Source organism: Rhincodon typus, chromosome 12 (genome assembly GCF_021869965.1).
Source record: "Rhincodon typus isolate 14 chromosome 12, sRhiTyp1.1, whole genome shotgun sequence".
NCBI classification, from domain to species: Eukaryota; Metazoa; Chordata; class Chondrichthyes; order Orectolobiformes; family Rhincodontidae; genus Rhincodon; species Rhincodon typus.
The window spans coordinates 32,397,732-32,415,760 of NC_063343.1; the positions used below are offsets into that span (position 1 = coordinate 32,397,732).

Genomic DNA, 18,029 nt, shown 5'->3' on the forward strand with positions numbered 1-18,029 from the left:
TGGCTCAAAGGTAGGGACATATCTACTGCACTATTTGCTTTTTTTTTGCATATCCTGAAGTGCTTTTATACACAACTGAATGATTTTAAGTTAGTTCTTTGAAATTATTCTTCTTTGCATTGTTCACTTTCTGACATTACCCCAGGATGTGTGTATTTGTCTACATTAATGAAAACGTTTACACTTGGAGTCTCCGGAGAAGCAATGCAGTACTAAAATATTAAGTCCCCATATAATGACTCATAAGGTACATTTATTGGCACATGAACTGGTTATAAGTATAGCCCCCTCACTGCACTTACAACTTTTTACTGTCTATAAGATATTTTATTTGAATTCTTTTAGTACTGTATACAATGTAAGATTCTCTCGCTCATGATTATCTCTACGTAAACCAATATTACAAATAAATTTATCACCTGGTAAATATATTTTTAGTATATTAAATGAGAATAAAATGTTGTTGTTGGCATAACCAATGCTTTATTATTAAAATAATAACACAGAAAGATCTTAAATTTAGTAAGTACATTCTATAATGCTTTTTATGCCTTCTTATACCGTTACATGTCAAAAAGGTTGCTTAAGTTCCTTTGCAGATAAAGTTGTCATGTATGGATGTTAGCTCATCATACTGTTTATTAATACACTGAAGCAGTTTAGAAACTTCCTTTTTTGCTAATTACATTCAAATCTTTGAGTGAAACCTTCAATCTCATTGCCAATAAAAGGACTGGAAGATGTTAACTTTGTTGCGGTAATAAATCTAATCAAGCAAATGCATAATAACCCTGAGCTAGTCAAAATTAACAATGGGACAGATTATAAAACCAAAAGACAAATGATCTAGGCCGTCTCCAAACTAAAGGGGCTCAGTCAGGCATGATAAAATGCTCCAAAGTTAATGGGACCCTCAGTTTTCTTGTCTGCCTTAGTTGATGAAGATAAAATTAAGTAGACTTTGCCTAACAGTGAACAATGATCTTTACTAATGTTATACACATGTGTCTCATATATTGCTCAACGATGCATCCAGCCATTTAACAACTTTTAGTGACTTATCAACTTTTCATTCATTCATACTCATATAAAAAAGTACTTACTTTGAAAAATAACATTGATAAAATAACACTAATGAGATTCACAAACTACATTTAAAAACTGGTTTTCTCATGTAGCTTTGTAGAATTGCTTGCTTTCTGAGGACAAACTGCAAGTTATTTCTTGTTATATAACTAAATAAAGTTGACAGCCTGTGAATCATTTTATAAATGCTGTATTGGTCAGACAGTACATTATTATCATGTCCAGTAAACATTACTCTAAGTGATGACGGTTAAATTCCATACTAGTTCCTTAAATAGAACAATAAAATGCCCATTTTGTTTTTTCGACACCACACAGCATGATGGTGAATCTAAAATAACAGTTATCTTCCTACTGAGAATTTATCTGAGAATTTTCACCAATACTTCCAAATTTCAGTCCATAGAGTTTCTATAAATTAAAACCCCACATGAAATGGGTAATTTTGCTTCCAGATTTTTAGTATGATGCTTTAAACAAGTATAATTCCAAATTTACCAACTGAAATAAAATCTATAAGAAATTTTTAAAAGTTAAGTAAATAGTCAGAAATGACTGATACTTGACATAATAATCATCAAGATTATTTCTATTTTATCATGTTAGATCGTTTACCTGAGATAGCTTTGCAAACATTGTTTTGATGTAAAATGGGCTGAACATATACCAACTTATCCATTTAGCTGTAGAATGATCTGTCCCCATTCAGTGTTGATGTCAGACACACAGCTAAATAGGTAATGTATGTCTACTTGATATATATGTATATGTACATATGTACATCTGTAAATATATATATAATTAAGTAGACATACATTACCTATTTATATATGTGTATAATCCGTCTATATATATACCTATATGTATATCTGTGTGCAAGTGTAGGGGGAGGCGATGGTCTCGTGGCAATATCACTGGACTGTTAATCTAGGCACCCAGATAATGTTCTGGGGACCCAGGTTCAAATCCCACCATGGCAGATCATTGAATTTGAATTCAATAAATATCTGGAATTAAGAATCTAATGACGACTGTGAATCCATTGTCAATTGTTGGTTGTCGAAAAAACCCATCTGGTTCACTCATATCCTTTAGGGAAGGAAACTGCCATCCTTACCTGGTCTGGCCTACTTTGACTCAAGACCTACAGAAATGTGGTTGACTCTGAACTGCCCTATGGGCAATAAATGCTGCCTAGCCAGTGATGCCCTCATCCCATTAATGAATAAAGGGGGAGATATATATAAAAACAATGAAGAGCCTGGATCAAGGAGATAGAAAGGGTCTGTTTCCCATAGCAAAGGGGTTAATGGATGTTACCAGATTGGGGTGGGTTTGGGAAAGGTGATTTTAGCAATCATGCACACTGCTGTGAAGATCATTGTTTGGACTCATTCACGGACATTTAATAGTCCTTAAGGGCTATTGGTCACTAATTTTGTTGAGGCGTGTTCACCTATGAGAGATACTGCTCAACCGAATTGGCCAGCATCTCTCTGATCCTAACAGCATTACTGGAATCAGCTGGGCTGCTGCCATCCCCAGTGATAAAGGAGCTGAATATGAAGGTAGGTGTTGGGGTAGGGTGGCCAGTGGTTGGGGACTGGGTGGAAACAGGATGTACTCGCCATGATCAAACTGACAGGCCCAGGTGGAAGGAGAAAGCACGGTGGGTTCCGATTAGACAGGTAATGGGAGGAAAAGATATTCAAGCAGTGGGAAGACTTTGGCAAGGATTCCCTCAGATCACCTCAGGAAGCCTGTCAAGGAGGTACCTCCCTCATTTGCCCAGCCACTAGTCTGAGTGGTGAAAAATGCCAGGCCCCACATTTTCCATGTATTTCTTCTGTTACTGGTTTAATTTTGGTGGTGGCAGGAGGTGCTTGAGTGTCAATTGATTGGTGATTCAAATGGCCTCCAAAAATCTTCTCTGCAATTGGTAAAGCTGCAGCCATGCAAGTAGACATCAGGTACCCATGTCATGGTATGCAATTTTAAGCTCCTACCAACACAGAGGCTATGAGTTCCAGCCCATAATTTTAAAGAAATTGGTGAAAGGGTTAGGTGGGAACTGGGGAGATTTCTTTCCATGCTGAGATTTGTAAAGGTCTGGAATACATTACCTGAAGGTAATGGAGGAAGGAAGCTCAGAAATAATTTCTGAGCTCCTTGCGCCCTCCCCCATTTCTGAAGAAAGCTCCTGGCCCAAAACATCAGCTTTCCTGCTCCCCTGATGATGGCTGGCCGGCTGTGTTCTTCCAGCTCCACACTGTGTCATCTTCTTCTCCAATTATTTTGGATTCTTCCCGTACTTAACCATTCTCCTTACAGTTGGCAGCCAATGGCCATAACACTGGTTTCATTCGTTTCAATCAGATTTTTATGGCTCTTATTTGTATAACCAGCAGTTTGCTTTTGCAGAATTTTTGTTTTTTGAGAAAAGCATATTTTCCTCTGGTAATTGCATTGTAATTTGTTAACATAAACCAAAAGATTTATCAAAATACAGAATCCTGCAAATGAAGGAATTCTGAAATAAGAACAGAAATTAAAAACATTCACATGGTTGGACAATATCCACATAGAGAGAGAAGAACTGGGAAAGTTTTGAGATGGAAAGTTTTGAGGACAAGGTAGGGTAGCACAAGGACCAATGAAAAATCTGTAATAGGGTGGAGGAGAGGGGAAATGTGAATGGCAGAAGACTTAGTCGTCCTCCCACAGTGAATGTTAAGCCAATGTCCCAAATAACATTAGCCTGTGTCTCTGGATTATTAGTGACAATACTACCATACCTCATTAGAATTCTTCAGTTTGATTGATTGATGAAATACATAGTTGCACAACCTCTTCACAGAGGCCTCAATACAGGTCTAGTCCAGATTCACCTGAAAGATTTGTCTGACATAAATGGGGTAGTAGTTATCGAAACGTGGCATTGAGTCGCATAGTGATTCATTTGCATCAGTATTCTGGAAGCTGCCATTTTGGTTAGGGCGTTGAAATAGAGACAATTCCAAGTTCATTGTACTATGGTATACATAGGACCCTAATTAAGATCATGAAATACAAGTCAATGAAGTCTGCTTTCTATATGCTCTGCCCGTATATATTGATATACAGAAACACAGAGAAGGGTTTATTGGAGGTAACTCCTGAAAACGAACAATGTTCTCTTTGGGACATGGAGAATCAGGAATGCATCTCAGACACCACCTTCACCATCCCTAGATATCTCCTTTCTTACAGGCAGAACAGGCCTATCTGAGGTGGCGGTACAATGGTATACAGTCAAAAGGGAGTAGTCCTAGGAATCCTCAACATTGAATCTGGACATAAAGAAAATATCATGAACATCATGTCAAACATGGACAAGGAAAACCTTTGCAAATAAACATGGCCCATTCTCTCTTAGCTGATGTCTCTGTGCTCCATCATGTTGAACAACATTTGAGGATGGTAAAGGCACAGGTTGATGGGGGTGCCAATATTCACTCCCAAGCATAGGACAGCAGCAGAAACACTCATTTAGATGGTTGAACCTCTTATGGATCAGACTGAACCCCCTCAAAACATGTCATGAATCCTAGACCCTAACATTTTCTTATTTTAAAGGCAAGTGCCAGGCGTTGCATTCTGGATGCAATTCGATTGGTCAAACTATCAGATTTGAAGCAAAACATACTTTATTGATACACTATAGTTAAAATACAACAAAATAAAATAAAATGCAACAAAAAATAAAACAAAATAATTGGCTTAACTATAACGCTGTCAAAATGTTTACCAAAATAATATATATTAACTACTACCAATTAATTATTCAAATATAGTAAAACATCCCATAAACACAACCTTGGAAAGTTCAGTAAAATAGATTGCCTCACATGCAATTCTAGCAGCAGGTAGAGAAGCCCAGCTTTTAGCTGTAAGAGAGAGAGGAATAAAAGCTTCCACACCCAGCTCCAAGACTCCTACTGAAGGTTAAAACTAAACAAAAATCCTCGTTCTGTGGGAGTTTGACCCCACCAATTCAGTCTGCTTATATTATTCCAACTTTAAAAAAAAAGCCTCAGAAGCTGTTTACTTTATGGGCTTTGGAGCAGATTGCTCAGTACATCTATGTTAACCTTTCTTCATAAAAAAAGCAGGAACAAAATGTACCTCTTAAAGTCATTGTATTGTCACACCTCCATCCTTTCAAAAACAATGAACAATCAATATATAAAGATGGCTTCATTTTTAAAAACCTTTAGTCTTACACAATTAGTACACTAATTACATTGACACTAAGCATGCAAACATTCACTTATACAGCTCATTCCAGTCTGTTTTGTTCCGCAACAGAGCATCTCCATCTTCTTTCATCAAAGTCGTGACAACGCACTAGCAATTACTTTCTCTCATCCTGCCACATATGTAATTTTCAAATTGAATGGCTGCAATAATACACTTGATTTAAACAGTCTGGAATTTTTATCCTTAATTTTTTCCAAAAATTTTAAGATATTATGATTGGTATATACAACAGTCTCAGACATATTACTGGCAATATAAATGTTGAAATATTACAACATCAACACCAAATTCAAGGTCTCCTTCTGAATTGTGGAATATTTCTTTTGATGATTATTCAATTTTCTGGAAAAATACTCAATAGGTCTTTTTATTTTCTCATTGTCTTCTTGCAAAAGTACGGCACTGACACACATGCCACTTGCATCAATAGCCACTTTGAAAGGTTTCATGAAATTAGGTGAGACTAACACTGGGTCAGTGGTTAACACAGCTTTCACGTTGTCAAATGCCTTCTGACATTCCTGTATCCACTGAAATTTTCTGTTCTTCTTCAACAAGTCAGTCAGTGGAGCAGCCAAACTGCTAAAATTCAGTGCGAACTTTTGATAAAAACCACTCAGTCCCACCTTCATCAATGGTTTGGAAAACTCCTGAAGAACCTTTATTTTCATATCCCATAGGACCGTCTGTCCATGTCCAATAACATGGCCCAGGTGAATGACTTGTACATTTGTGAACTCACTCTTAGCCAGGTTTATCACCAAACTAGTGATAGACTTGGAACTGAGGATTTTTGCTAGATTTTTATCACCAAGCCTGCCTCCCGATGTTGATGAAACAATTCCAATAGACTCTCCAAATGTTCCTCCATTTGTAACTAAAAATCACCAGATCATCGATGTACACCACACAATTGGGTAATTTTGAAATGACTTTATTTATTTCTTTGAAATATGGATGCTGTATTTTTCATACCAAATGGCATAACTTTAAACTGGTACATTCCATTCAGCATCACAAAAGCTGAAATTTCCTTCACTCTTTTAGATAAAGGTGGCTGTCAGTATCCTCTAATTTGAAATATAAGTTGTTTGTCCCACTTTCTCAATGCAGTCTTCCAAACATGGAATATTGAGGTGTGTTGGCTCGCCGAGCTGGTTTCTTGTTTCGCAGACACCTCTTTACCATGCTGGATAACATCCTCAGTGCAATCTCCAATGAAGCGTCGGTGTGTTTTTCCACCTGATTTTTAAACTCTGGAGTCCGTTAAGTTGGATTGCCTCATTTCCAGTTTTCCTTCGTAGTGGAATGTATATGGGGTCGAGTTCAATGTGTTTATTAATAGCATGCTTTGTGAGGTGCCAGCCTTCTAGGAATTCCCGTGCCTATCTCTGCCTAGCTTGTCCCAGGATTTTGGTGTTGTCCCAGTCGAAATGGTGGTTTTCCTTGTCCTTGTGGATTGAGATGAGTGAGTACTGGTCGTGTCTTTTTGTAGCCAGTTGGTGTTTGTGTACTCTTGTTGTTCGTTTCCTTCCTATTTGTCCGATGTAGTGTTTCTCACAGTCTCTGTGGAGGATCTTGTAGATGACACTGGTCCTGTCTATGGCGGGGAGTGGGTCTTTAGTTCGGGTGAGCAGTTGTCGTAGGGTTGATGTGGGTTTGTGTGCCACGCTGATGCCCAACGGTCGTAGGAGTCTTGTGGTGTATGATGGAAAACCGGAAATGAGGCAATCCAGCACAACGGACTCTAGAGTTTAAAAACCAGGTGGGAAAACACACTGATGCTTCATCGGAGGCTGCACTGAGGATGTTACCCAGCATGGTAACGAAACGTCTGCAAAACAAGAAACCAGCTCAGCGAGCCAATCAACCTCAACACCCACAACCCGAGCTACAAATCTATTCCAAAACCTTAGAGAAACGTGCAATCGGATACGAGTCAAATTTTGTAACTGCATTTTTTGCGATAGTGCACACAATTGTTACTTATCATCTGGTTTTGTCATCATTACTATGGGTGAGTTCCATTTGCTGCTACTCACTTTGATTATATTGTTTTTGAGTATGCATCCATTCTCTTTTTGAACCTGTGCCAACTTTGGAGGGTTAAGTCTATAAGGGTGTCACTTAATTTGAAGAGCACTGTTTATATTTACATCATACATATTTCATATTAGTTCTTCACAGCTTATTCCCACATATCTGCCCGAGTGATTATTATTATTCTTTCGGGTCATTTCCATTTTCCTCTATAAGGTAACTCCATAATATATCCCAATTTTTGAGAACTTTCTCATTTTTCAATTTAACTTGAGGAATGTCCGATTCAGAATCATCTGAACTTGGTTCATAACTCTGTGTTCTAACCAGTAATACATTTTTTCTTTTGCATTCCTTCCATATTAAAATACCTTTTGAGCATATTCACAGGATTAGTCTGTGAGATTTCTTCCTATCTGGCGTTCTTATTAAATAATCCACACCTCACTCAATTTACTTTCAATTTAATAAGCCCTACTAAACCTTGCCTTTAAAGGTTCAATGCCACTAGGAGTAACACTAAAACTTTAACTCCACTAGCAAAACTGCTAATTTTTGATTTCTTGTCTGCTTCCTGTTTCATCACATGCTGTGCCACTTCCAAATGCTGTCTGGCCGACTCACCCACTCGATTTAATATTTTCCTAAAATTTGACACATAGTCCAAATATGTACTTTCTGAACTCTGACTCACCAAATTCTCCTTAATTTCCTTTAGTAGTTCTCCTGCCTCATGCTCAAAAACTAATTCAAATGGACTGGTTTTCATTGATTCATTATGTGCATCCCTAATTACAAGAAGTACAAATGAAATTCCTTTATCCCAATGCTCTGGATAGTCTTGACTGTAAGCTCTTAACATGGTCTTTCAAGTTTGATGTCATCAATCTAATGCTCCCTATGATTCTGGATAGCTAGAAGTAGGTTTGAGATTTTATTCCTGTGTCCATAACTTCCTTGAATAATTTTGATGTAATTTTGATCTTTCATCTGATTGTATCTCTACAGGTAGCATGTATCTAGTAAAAAAAAATGGGTAACTCTTCTACAATCCTTTTAGATGTAATACTGCGCAATGGAATAGCCTCTGGGTATCTAGTAGACACATCTATTATGGTCAACAAATACTGGGTCTTACCTTTTGTTTTAGGTAGGGGTCCTATGCAATCAATTCAGACTTTTGTAAAAGGGTCCTCAAATATGGGAATGGGTGTTGAGGGTTCTGGTTTTATCATTATCTGAGGTTTACCAATTACCTAACATGTATGCAATGTCCGGCAAAATTCAACCACATCCTTTTGCAGTCTAGGCCAATAAAAAATATTTTTGTTTGTTGGCTTGAGTTTTTCTTACTCCCAAATGATCTCCTACTGTTAATTCATGTGCTACCCACAATGCCTCCTTTTTTTAACCCACCAGTAATTCAACTTAATGATCTTCTGCCCATTTCTCATCTGGCTGAATATGTGATGGTCTCCATTTCCTCATCAAGACTTAATTTTTAAGAAAGTAACATTCTGAGATATACTCAGCCTTTTCTTCTGTGTATCCATTTTGAAATAATTTCTGAACTCCCTTCGCCCTTCCACATTTCTGAAGAAAGGTCCCGACCCGAAATGTCAACTTTCCTGTTCTTCTGATGCTGCCTGGCCTGCCGTGTTCCTCCACCTCCACGTTTTGTTATCATGGCCTTGACCCTAACTTTTTTCTTTGTTAAAGGCAAGTGCCAGGCATTGCATTCTGGACGCAATCCAATTGGTCAAACTACCAGCTTTGAAGCAAAACACACCTTAATCATACAATAAATCTAAAATACAACAAAAAAAAGAATTGGCTTAAATTTAACTGCATCAAAATGCTTAACAAAATAATATATATTAACTACCACTCTGTCTATTAATAATATATATGATTTACTAACCTCCAAGGTTTTGGAGTAGAGTTGTAGCTCGGTTTGTGGGTGTTATGGTTGGTTGGCTCGCCGAGCTGTTCGTTGTTCTGTAGACGTTTCATTACCCTGCTGGGTAACATCATCAGTGCAGCTTCTGATGAAGAGCTGGTGTGTTTTCCCGCCTGGTTTTTAAACTCTAGAGTCTGTTGAGCTGGATTACCTCACTTCCGGTTTTCCTTCTTTACCTGTGCCTTGACATCCTTTCCGATGTGTTCCTAATGTAAGGTAGCGTGATGAGTGTGTCGGGGCGTGTAGTATCTTCATGGTGATGCTTGTGTAGGCATCTTCTGACCCAGTTTTTTTTTATCCAGTATCTTTGAAAACTTGGAAGAGGTATTTTTCTTTTTGCTACCTTATCACGCTACTATCGGAACTAACCACAAGACTGCTACGACTGCTGGGCATCAGAGTGGCGCACAAACCCACATCAACCCTACGACATCTGCTCACCCAAAGCAAAGACCCACTTCCCACTATGGACAGGACCAATGTCATCTATAAGATTCCCTGCAGAGACTGTGACAAACACTACATCGGACAAACAGGAAGGAAATTAACAACAAGGGTACACGAATACCAATTGGCTACAAAAAGACACGATCAATACTCACTCATCTCTATCCATATGGATAAGGAGAACCACCAATTCGACTGGGACAACACCAAGATCCTGGGACAAGCAAAGCAGAGACAAGCACGGGAATTCCTGAAAGCCTGGTACTCCACGCAGAAAGCCATCAACAAACAAATAGAAATCAACCCCATATACACTCCACTACGAAGGAAAACTAGAAGTGAGGTAATCCAGCTCAACGGACTCCAGAGTTTAAAAACCAGGCAGGAAGACACAACAACGCTTCAGCAGAGGCTGCACTGATGATGTTACCCAACAGGATAATGAAACATCTGCGAAACGACGAACCAGCTCGGCGAGCCAACCAACCACAATTACTAACTTCCGTTTCAACCTTTCTTCATAAAAAATGACAAAATATACCTCTATAAACCATAGTATCATTACACGCCCTGAAGGACATTGCTACTCATCTGGGTTTGTAATAGGAACTTATAAAACGAAAACTATGCTTGACCAATCTCACTAATTTGCCTGTTACAGATACATCTGTACATGACAGTGAGACACTTGGTCGTGAAGACTAAGTCCTGTCTTCAAATTGATAATACCTTATATCATGTTGTGTGGTAATATCAAATACGCCAGGATGTCGTCTGTGCTTAAGAGTTTCAGTTATGAAGAGAGATTGGACAGACTGAGGTTGTTTTCCTCACATAGAGGAGATTGAGAGGGGCATGACTGAGATGTATAAAATTATAAGAAGCAGAGATAAGGGTAGAGAGGAAGAAACTTTTCCTCTTGATGAAGGGAGCAATGACCAGGGACATTGATTTAAGGTAAAGGACATAAGGCTTAGAGGAGATGTGAAGGAAATCTTTTGTACCCATTGGGTGGTGAGAATCTGGACCTCGCTGCCTGTAAGGATGGTAAAGGCAGAAGCCCTCAAACAGTTAAGAAGTGTTTGGATGTGCACTGTTATGTCAAGGTAGACAAGGATATGGGCTGAGTGATAGAAAATAAGATTAGAATAATGAAGTAATTGTTTTTGACCACAGGAATCATGATGGGCAAAAGGACATTTTTTTGCACTGTAGCTCTCTGACTCTATGACAGTGTGCTAAATGGGACAGTCTTTGATCAGATCTAGCAGTTCCGTGCTATCAAAAGTACAGATGCTCATCTTCATCTAATTCAATTCACTCCACATGATGTTAAGAAACTGTTGGAGACACTGGATATTGCAAAAGCTACAAGTCCTGACAACTTTCTGGTAATAGCATAAAGACTTGTGCATGAAAACTTGCTGTACCCTAGCCAAACTATTTCTGTACAACTACCATACTGTAGATCTACCTACAACATGTAGACCACAGCATTTCAAGAAGGCAGCTCATCACCACCTCAATATGAAAAGTTGCCCAGGTATGTCCTGTACACAAAACATAGGACCAATTGAACCAGCCAATGAACCAGCCCCATCAGTATACTTTTGATCATCAGCAAAATGATGGAAGGTGTCATCTACAGAGCTATTAAGCAGCACCTGCTCACCAATAACCTGCTCACTGATGCCCAGCTTGGGTTCCACCAAGGCCACTCAGCTCCTGACCTCATTACAGCCTTGTTTCAAACATGGACAAAAAGAGCTGAATTCCAAAAGTAGTATAAGAATGACTGCCCTTAATATCATGGCCACATTTAACTGAGGATGGCATCAAGGAGCCCTAGCAAAACAGGAGTTAATGGGAATGAGGGAGAAAACTCTCCACTAGTTGGAGTCATACTGTGCACAAAAGGAAATGGTTGTGCTTGTTAGAGATCCACTATTTCAGCCTAGGACTACGTTGCTGGAGCCTCAGTCTCCTGAGGCCAAACTTCTTCAACTCCTTCATCAATTACCTTCCCTCCACTGTAAAGTCAGAAGTGAGGATGTTTGCTGATGATTGCACAACATTCAGCATTATTCATGACTCCTCAGATACTGAAGCTGCCCATGCCCAAATATAGCAAGACCTGGACAGTATCCAGGCTTGTGCTGAAAAGAGGCAAGAATCAATTATGCCATACAAATGAATCAGGAAATGATCAACTTCAATCAGAAACAATCTAACCACCGCACCTTGATATACAATGGCAATGCTTCATTGAGTCCCTCACTAAAAATTCCCAGAACCAACATCCTGGGGAGTTACCACTGACCAGAAATGGAACTGAACTAGCCATACAAAGATAAGGTCAGAGACTAGAAATTCTGCAGTGAGTAACTCACCTCCTGACTCCTCAACGCCTGTTACCACCTACAAGTCATAAGCGAGGAATGTGATGGAAGACTCCCCACTTTCCACAATGAGTGCAACTCCAAAAACAGGCAAAAAGCTTGACACTAACCATGACAAAGCCCACTTGATTCGCTCTACATTCACAAACACTAACACTCAGTAGCAGCAGTGCATACCATCTACAAGATGCACAGCAAAAATCCTTAGACAGCACCTTCCAAACCCAAGACAGCCACCATCTAGAAGGACGAGGGCAGTAGATACATAGGAAGACCACCATCTGCAAGTTTCCCTCCAAGCCAATCACCACCACCCCCCATCCTGACTTGGAAAATATATCGCCATTCCTTCAGAATAGCTTTGTCCAAATCCTGGGATTCCTTCCTTACCAGAATGTGGGTCTACCTACAACACATAGACCATAGCTGTTCAAGAAGGCAGCTCATCACCACCTCAAGAGCAGCTAGGGACAGACGATTAATAGTGGCCCAGCCAGCGATGCACGCGTTCCTTGAGTGATTTTTTTTTAGAAAAGGGCTTCATAAAAAGTTTCATAAAATTCTCCAGTTCACTGCCAGATATTGCAAGGTCCAAATCTTCTCCTAAAGCTCTAACTGTCAGTTGGCTCTGTGCATGAGATGTCCAATTTCCTTCCAGTTTGGTACTGGCAGCTTACTAGCCGCATGTGAATGAGACCCAGGCTTATAGCCAATAATAATTTTAGACAATGTGTGCACTCTACCTGCCAACTGCCTATTATATGTCTCAAATTAAAATGAGCTTCACTGTATTAAATGCCTGAGAAGATAAATGAGCATATTTTAAATTCAGTGAATATTGCCCTGCAATGTAAAATAATTTCTCAAAAACAACTGGGCGATTAAGTAACAAGTTGATTTATAGATAAGTTTTTACAGATAACTTTGACTCCTCTCCAATGTTGCCATTAGATTCATATACACCTTCTTGGGTTGGCATGAATGAAGTAATATACCTTGTATTAATGGATTTTTTGTCAGGCAGAATCACATTTACACTCGCTGACTGAGGCTACAGTTTCCTTCGTTGACAGCATCTATGCAAAAAATAAATGTAGTAGCAACCTCATTCACTAACCATCACTATTTTTTAAGTTTTAAACACCTTCTGAAAAGAAAACTATCTTTCTCTCACGTTGAATTGTCAGCTTATTCCAAGCAGTTGCAAGGTGGAACTGCAATCAATTGAAACTGGTAGAACATGGGATTGAGGGCTGTTTGAAAAGTTCAACTGACAATATTACTTCATATTTTTGATTGACCATGAGTTTGAGGCAGAATAACTTTCGAATGAACTGTTGGTTTTAGGGAGGAGCACGTTGACACGTTTTAATATATCAACGTTTCCAAAGGTGGAATATAACCCAAAAAAAGTTGAAATGTAAGTTTTGAAAACAAAAAGCTCTAGAATTGTGCTGTAAATTTAACATGATTACAAAACAGATATACACAAACTGATTTATGTTAGAAATATGCTCAAGTAACTGGCGAAAACAGAAGCTTACGTACAGTCAATAAGTTTGAAAAGTCTTGAGTCAAGGAAGGGAGTGATTGAAAGTTCAAGTAGAACATTAGCTAGACAGTTTTTTTTAAAGTTATTAGCACAAGAATAACAATTAAGATAAGGGGAACAGTTTGGGCACTTTAACCTGTATTTCGGCAGATTTTTTTTGCTGTCGAACAAGAGCCTTGAACTTTGCTTATGAACAATCTACCTCTAGACCGAACCATAAACACATACGGGAGACTCGTCGAAGTTTTGAATTATTTATACCAAAACTAATGGGCAATCGTTCTTTCCAAAATGTGACCAAATGAGACTTCTTTCAGGAGAAAGTGTTACCCTGGATATTATGCAGAGTCGCGGTCGGAAATCCCTGATGCCGAAGCCAGTATCTTAGTTACAGTCAGGGGCAGGGGCAGACCAAGACTCGCCTACCGGACAGCATCTGGCAGATAGATCCGAAATGAGCGGCTTTTGTTAATACATGTTCTGTAATGCAATTGAAATATGCTCTAAACCCCTTATTATTGCAGGATAATTAAGTACCTCGTGTTGCATTGCTTGAATGTTGTAACGATTTGATATATAAGGTATTGATCAACTATAAACATTTCAAGAGTTGACACTGTTTTTTTGGTCGGAATTTTACCAGAACAAGCTAATTCCATTCTGTTTTAGAAGTGGTGATTTTTTTTTCAAACGATCAACCCACAAATGCCAATTTCTGAAGCGAATATCTTAATGTATTATTCTTACTTATTCGAAAGATGCTCAAGGTGAGAGGGCCGGATGGTATTGATGCAGTTTTTTACCCAAAGTTTAATTCACTGTGGGTACTATGTAAAATCGGAACTGGTTCGTCCCGTTACTGATATTGTAGACGATGTCAATTTACAATACAAAAATCAAACAGTTTAATCCAGACTCCTAGCATTTCTCCCAATATTAGGTCACAATAGCACATTTAGGATGATCGAGAAATCTTAGAGAGTCTTATCTGGTCTCCGTCTCCGATCGACTGTGTTTCAATCGCCTTAATCAAAACTCAATTTTACTTGTTGCCTGTAGAAATGTCGTGTTTCAATTATCCTTCCAGAATTGCTGTTAGAATGAGATTCTAGTTGCTCTGGATTGGTCATTTTTCACATTTTATGTTTTTACCTTATCCAGTACTTTTCAAGCTATTAGTATGGAAATTTAAAAAAAAACAAGAGTATTTAAAAAGAAAGATTCAAGGAGTTGGTCTCTGAATCAAGTAGCAAATTTTGTTAGAATTAATACACTCAAACATCGATTGGTTTGACCCAAATTTCATTCATGAACTAAGCTATTTCTTCCAAATCACTGTCATCATTGGTCAAAGTAATGGTTAACTCCACTGAACGAAATACGTATTAAAGTAAAACTACTGGCAATGTTATGAAATAAAGTTATAGCATTAAGTAGTGTTAATAACTGTTGGCCAGCCTCTACCCATACATATTTGATCATTGCTACGAGTGTACGGCACGCGTACATTATTTCAATTTGATTAATGCAGGTACAATGACAGTTTAGGACAAAGTTCGACTTTCAGGAACAGGTGCAGTTCCATGGCAGGCTTTACACCTGCTCTTTTACAGCCTTACCTCATTTACTTAGTTTAAATTATTGAATATATTGTTCCCTCGTCTTATTGTAAAGTTTAACCGAAGGGCGCAACTCCTCCCTGGTACCTCAACAGATTCATATATACGAATGTTTCTAACATTTTGTTTTACGTATTTCCAACAGTAAACTTTGCAGCTAAGACTTGATTGGATCAAAATTTACTTTAAATGACAGCTCGACCTGATTATTTTCCCCGATAATAAAAGTCTTTCGGTAGGATTTATTTTGGGTTGATTTGTTCATGCTGGAATGTTGAATTTAACGTCGTTGCCCCTTTACTATGATCTGTTTTGAACTTCAAGAATGCTTATAAAATGCGAAATTATTATCTGCTGAATCTATTTATGTTCCTGCATATTCTAAATTAGGGAAAGTAATTATTCGCAAAGCAATAAAAACAAATTACACAAATATGATTTACAAGTCCACATTTTATTCAAAAAATAAAGTACATTTTCATTTTACATGAAACAATGCTTTTCAAAATATGTCGAATCCATTTCATTCTTATTATAACGTGGTGATTGAGTGCCTGAACCTGTGCTTATTATACCCTGGAAGAATATGTCATACTTTAAAACATGCAACAATATTTAGGATGTGACCTTAATCTGCCTAATAAAGGGTTTGAAAAAAAACATTGAAAAACATATTTCAACAGTGTTGCGGATTGTTCCGCTGCTCTAAATTGCATACCAACTGGTACTTTCCCTCTGCATATCTCTGCACTCATATGCAGTATTTTTTTAAAGTGCAACAACCCATCCCGAAACTGTGCGAGCAAAAATTAAATCACCACTTTGAAATTTACAAAAATATATGATCTCGCACTCTCTACGTTAGAAAAATACAGTTGGTGTCAAAGTTCATGAGGTTTCATCCTAACTGGCTTTCCGCGCCATCGGGGCATGTGAGAGATCTGAAAAGTGTTCTGAGCGTTGGTAGAGAAGAGTGTCTGCCTGTCCCTCCTCCCAGTCGCTGTAATGAGAATGAGGAGAAGATTCTCCATCACTGCAACAAGAAGCCACTTTACTTTCATTTCTGGCCGATTTGCAAGGAGAGAGTAACTTCAAGCGCTGGGCTGCAGGTCCTGTGTCCCCCGTACCGTCGGAAATAACCTTTGGAGAGCCCTCGGGGATGTTAGGAGAACATGCACTGGCTGGGGTTTGCAAACTGCAGCGATTCGTAGGGCAGAGTTTATTGTTAGCTACTTTAACATTTGGGCAGTCGGATGGCGAACTGCCAGCACCTAGGCTCTGCTGGCTCACATTTTGCAGAAGTTCAGTCAATTCTGCTATATAGATCTGTGCCATCTGCAGTGTTTCGTATTTGGAAAGTTTCTTGTCATTGTCGAAAGCTGGAATGACGCTCCGTAGCTCATCAAACGCGTGATTCAGTCCGTGCATCCTCTTCCTTTCGCGTGCATTTGCGGCGAGTCGTCGGTGCTTGGGTGTCTCCGCCAGTTCCTTGCTTGTCGCTTTAGCCTGGCCCTTCACACCGCAAAGCTGGCTGGCTTGCACTGCAGCCTGTGGGGGCAGTTTGGGTATGATGTTGGCCAGACCTCCGTGCGAGACCTGCTGGTGACACCGAGGCGCGATGCTTCCTGCGGGGGAGCAGTAGGAGTGAGGAGAGAGTGGACAGCTGGCCGGGAAAGCAGGCGAGAGCCAGACGCATGGCTCGGTGCTGGCGAGGCGTGCGGCGTTGGCTGGGTCACTGGGGGGCACCTCGCCGGGATCTGGCGGAGACTCTTGCAGCAGCCAGCGCGCGGTGGCAAGTTTCCGAAGGTGGGACATGTCGAGTGTGGAGAGTCGGTGGGGAAGGGGAAGGTAAATGTGGAGGAGTGAGGCTGGAGTGGTTGGTTAGGGCGAGTTACGGGTGTTTGGCAGGACAGCTCAGCCCAGCAGAGCCAGACCGCGGTCACTGACCAAGTGCATCAGCTGTGGCTTTGGCGGGTGTGGTGGGCGGGGGCAGCTTTTATTAACACGGTGGACCAATCAGCACCAGCGCGTGCTCGTGACCAATCAGCGGCTCCGGCGCCCTGGATGGCGCGCGTCGCTCACGTGCGGGCGGCCAATCAGGACGCGCGGCGTCAGTCGCACGCCTCCGCCCTCCCGAATAATAGATAAGGGGGCGGTCCCCCAGGCTCCACCCCATCCCCATACCGGGGCAGTGAGCACGCGCAGTACGGGGCTCGCGGCGCCTGGCGCGTGTCTATCTCATTCTGGTGAATTCCCCAGATCCCACTCCTGCGCAAAGGGTTTTCTTGTTTCTTTTTTGCATTCCTACAAAACTAATTCCATCTCCATATTCACTGTACAGTCCACTGGACTCAACCAATGCATTTTGTTATTTTTCGGTTTCATACCATCCAAGAAGTTAGCCTGGCCATACCTCAACTGGGCTCCAACTCACTCTGCATGAGTGACCGCTCCGTTTTTTTTTCATATGGCTCTCATTTGTCTTTTTTATCTCTCAACCAAAACCAAAAGAGCGCTTTTTTCACTTGTCAGCAAGAAGTGATTAGGTGAGATAAAGGAGTGGGCCTTGTCAGGGCATAATATTCACGATTAAACAAATGCAAAGTACTGCCGATGCTGGGAATCTG

General features: G+C 39.9%; 1 protein-coding gene across 1 annotated transcript; it reads right to left on the reverse strand.

Moving 5' to 3' along the window:
* Nucleotides 1-15,919: 15,919 nt before the first annotated feature.
* On the reverse strand, nt 15,920-17,352 carry LOC109911024 (transcription factor ATOH1). The gene has a single exon (XM_020510264.2). It carries the CDS (start codon nt 17,215-17,217, stop codon nt 16,306-16,308), a length of 912 nt encoding a protein of 303 aa, XP_020365853.2. The 5' UTR covers nt 17,218-17,352; the 3' UTR covers nt 15,920-16,305.
* Between the last annotated feature and the right edge of the window lie 677 nt (nt 17,353-18,029).

Coding starts and splice junctions, on each gene's coding strand:
- LOC109911024 (XM_020510264.2), bottom strand. CDS start 17,217: ATGTCCCACCTTCGGAAACTTGCCACCGCGCGCTGGCTGCTGCAAGAG.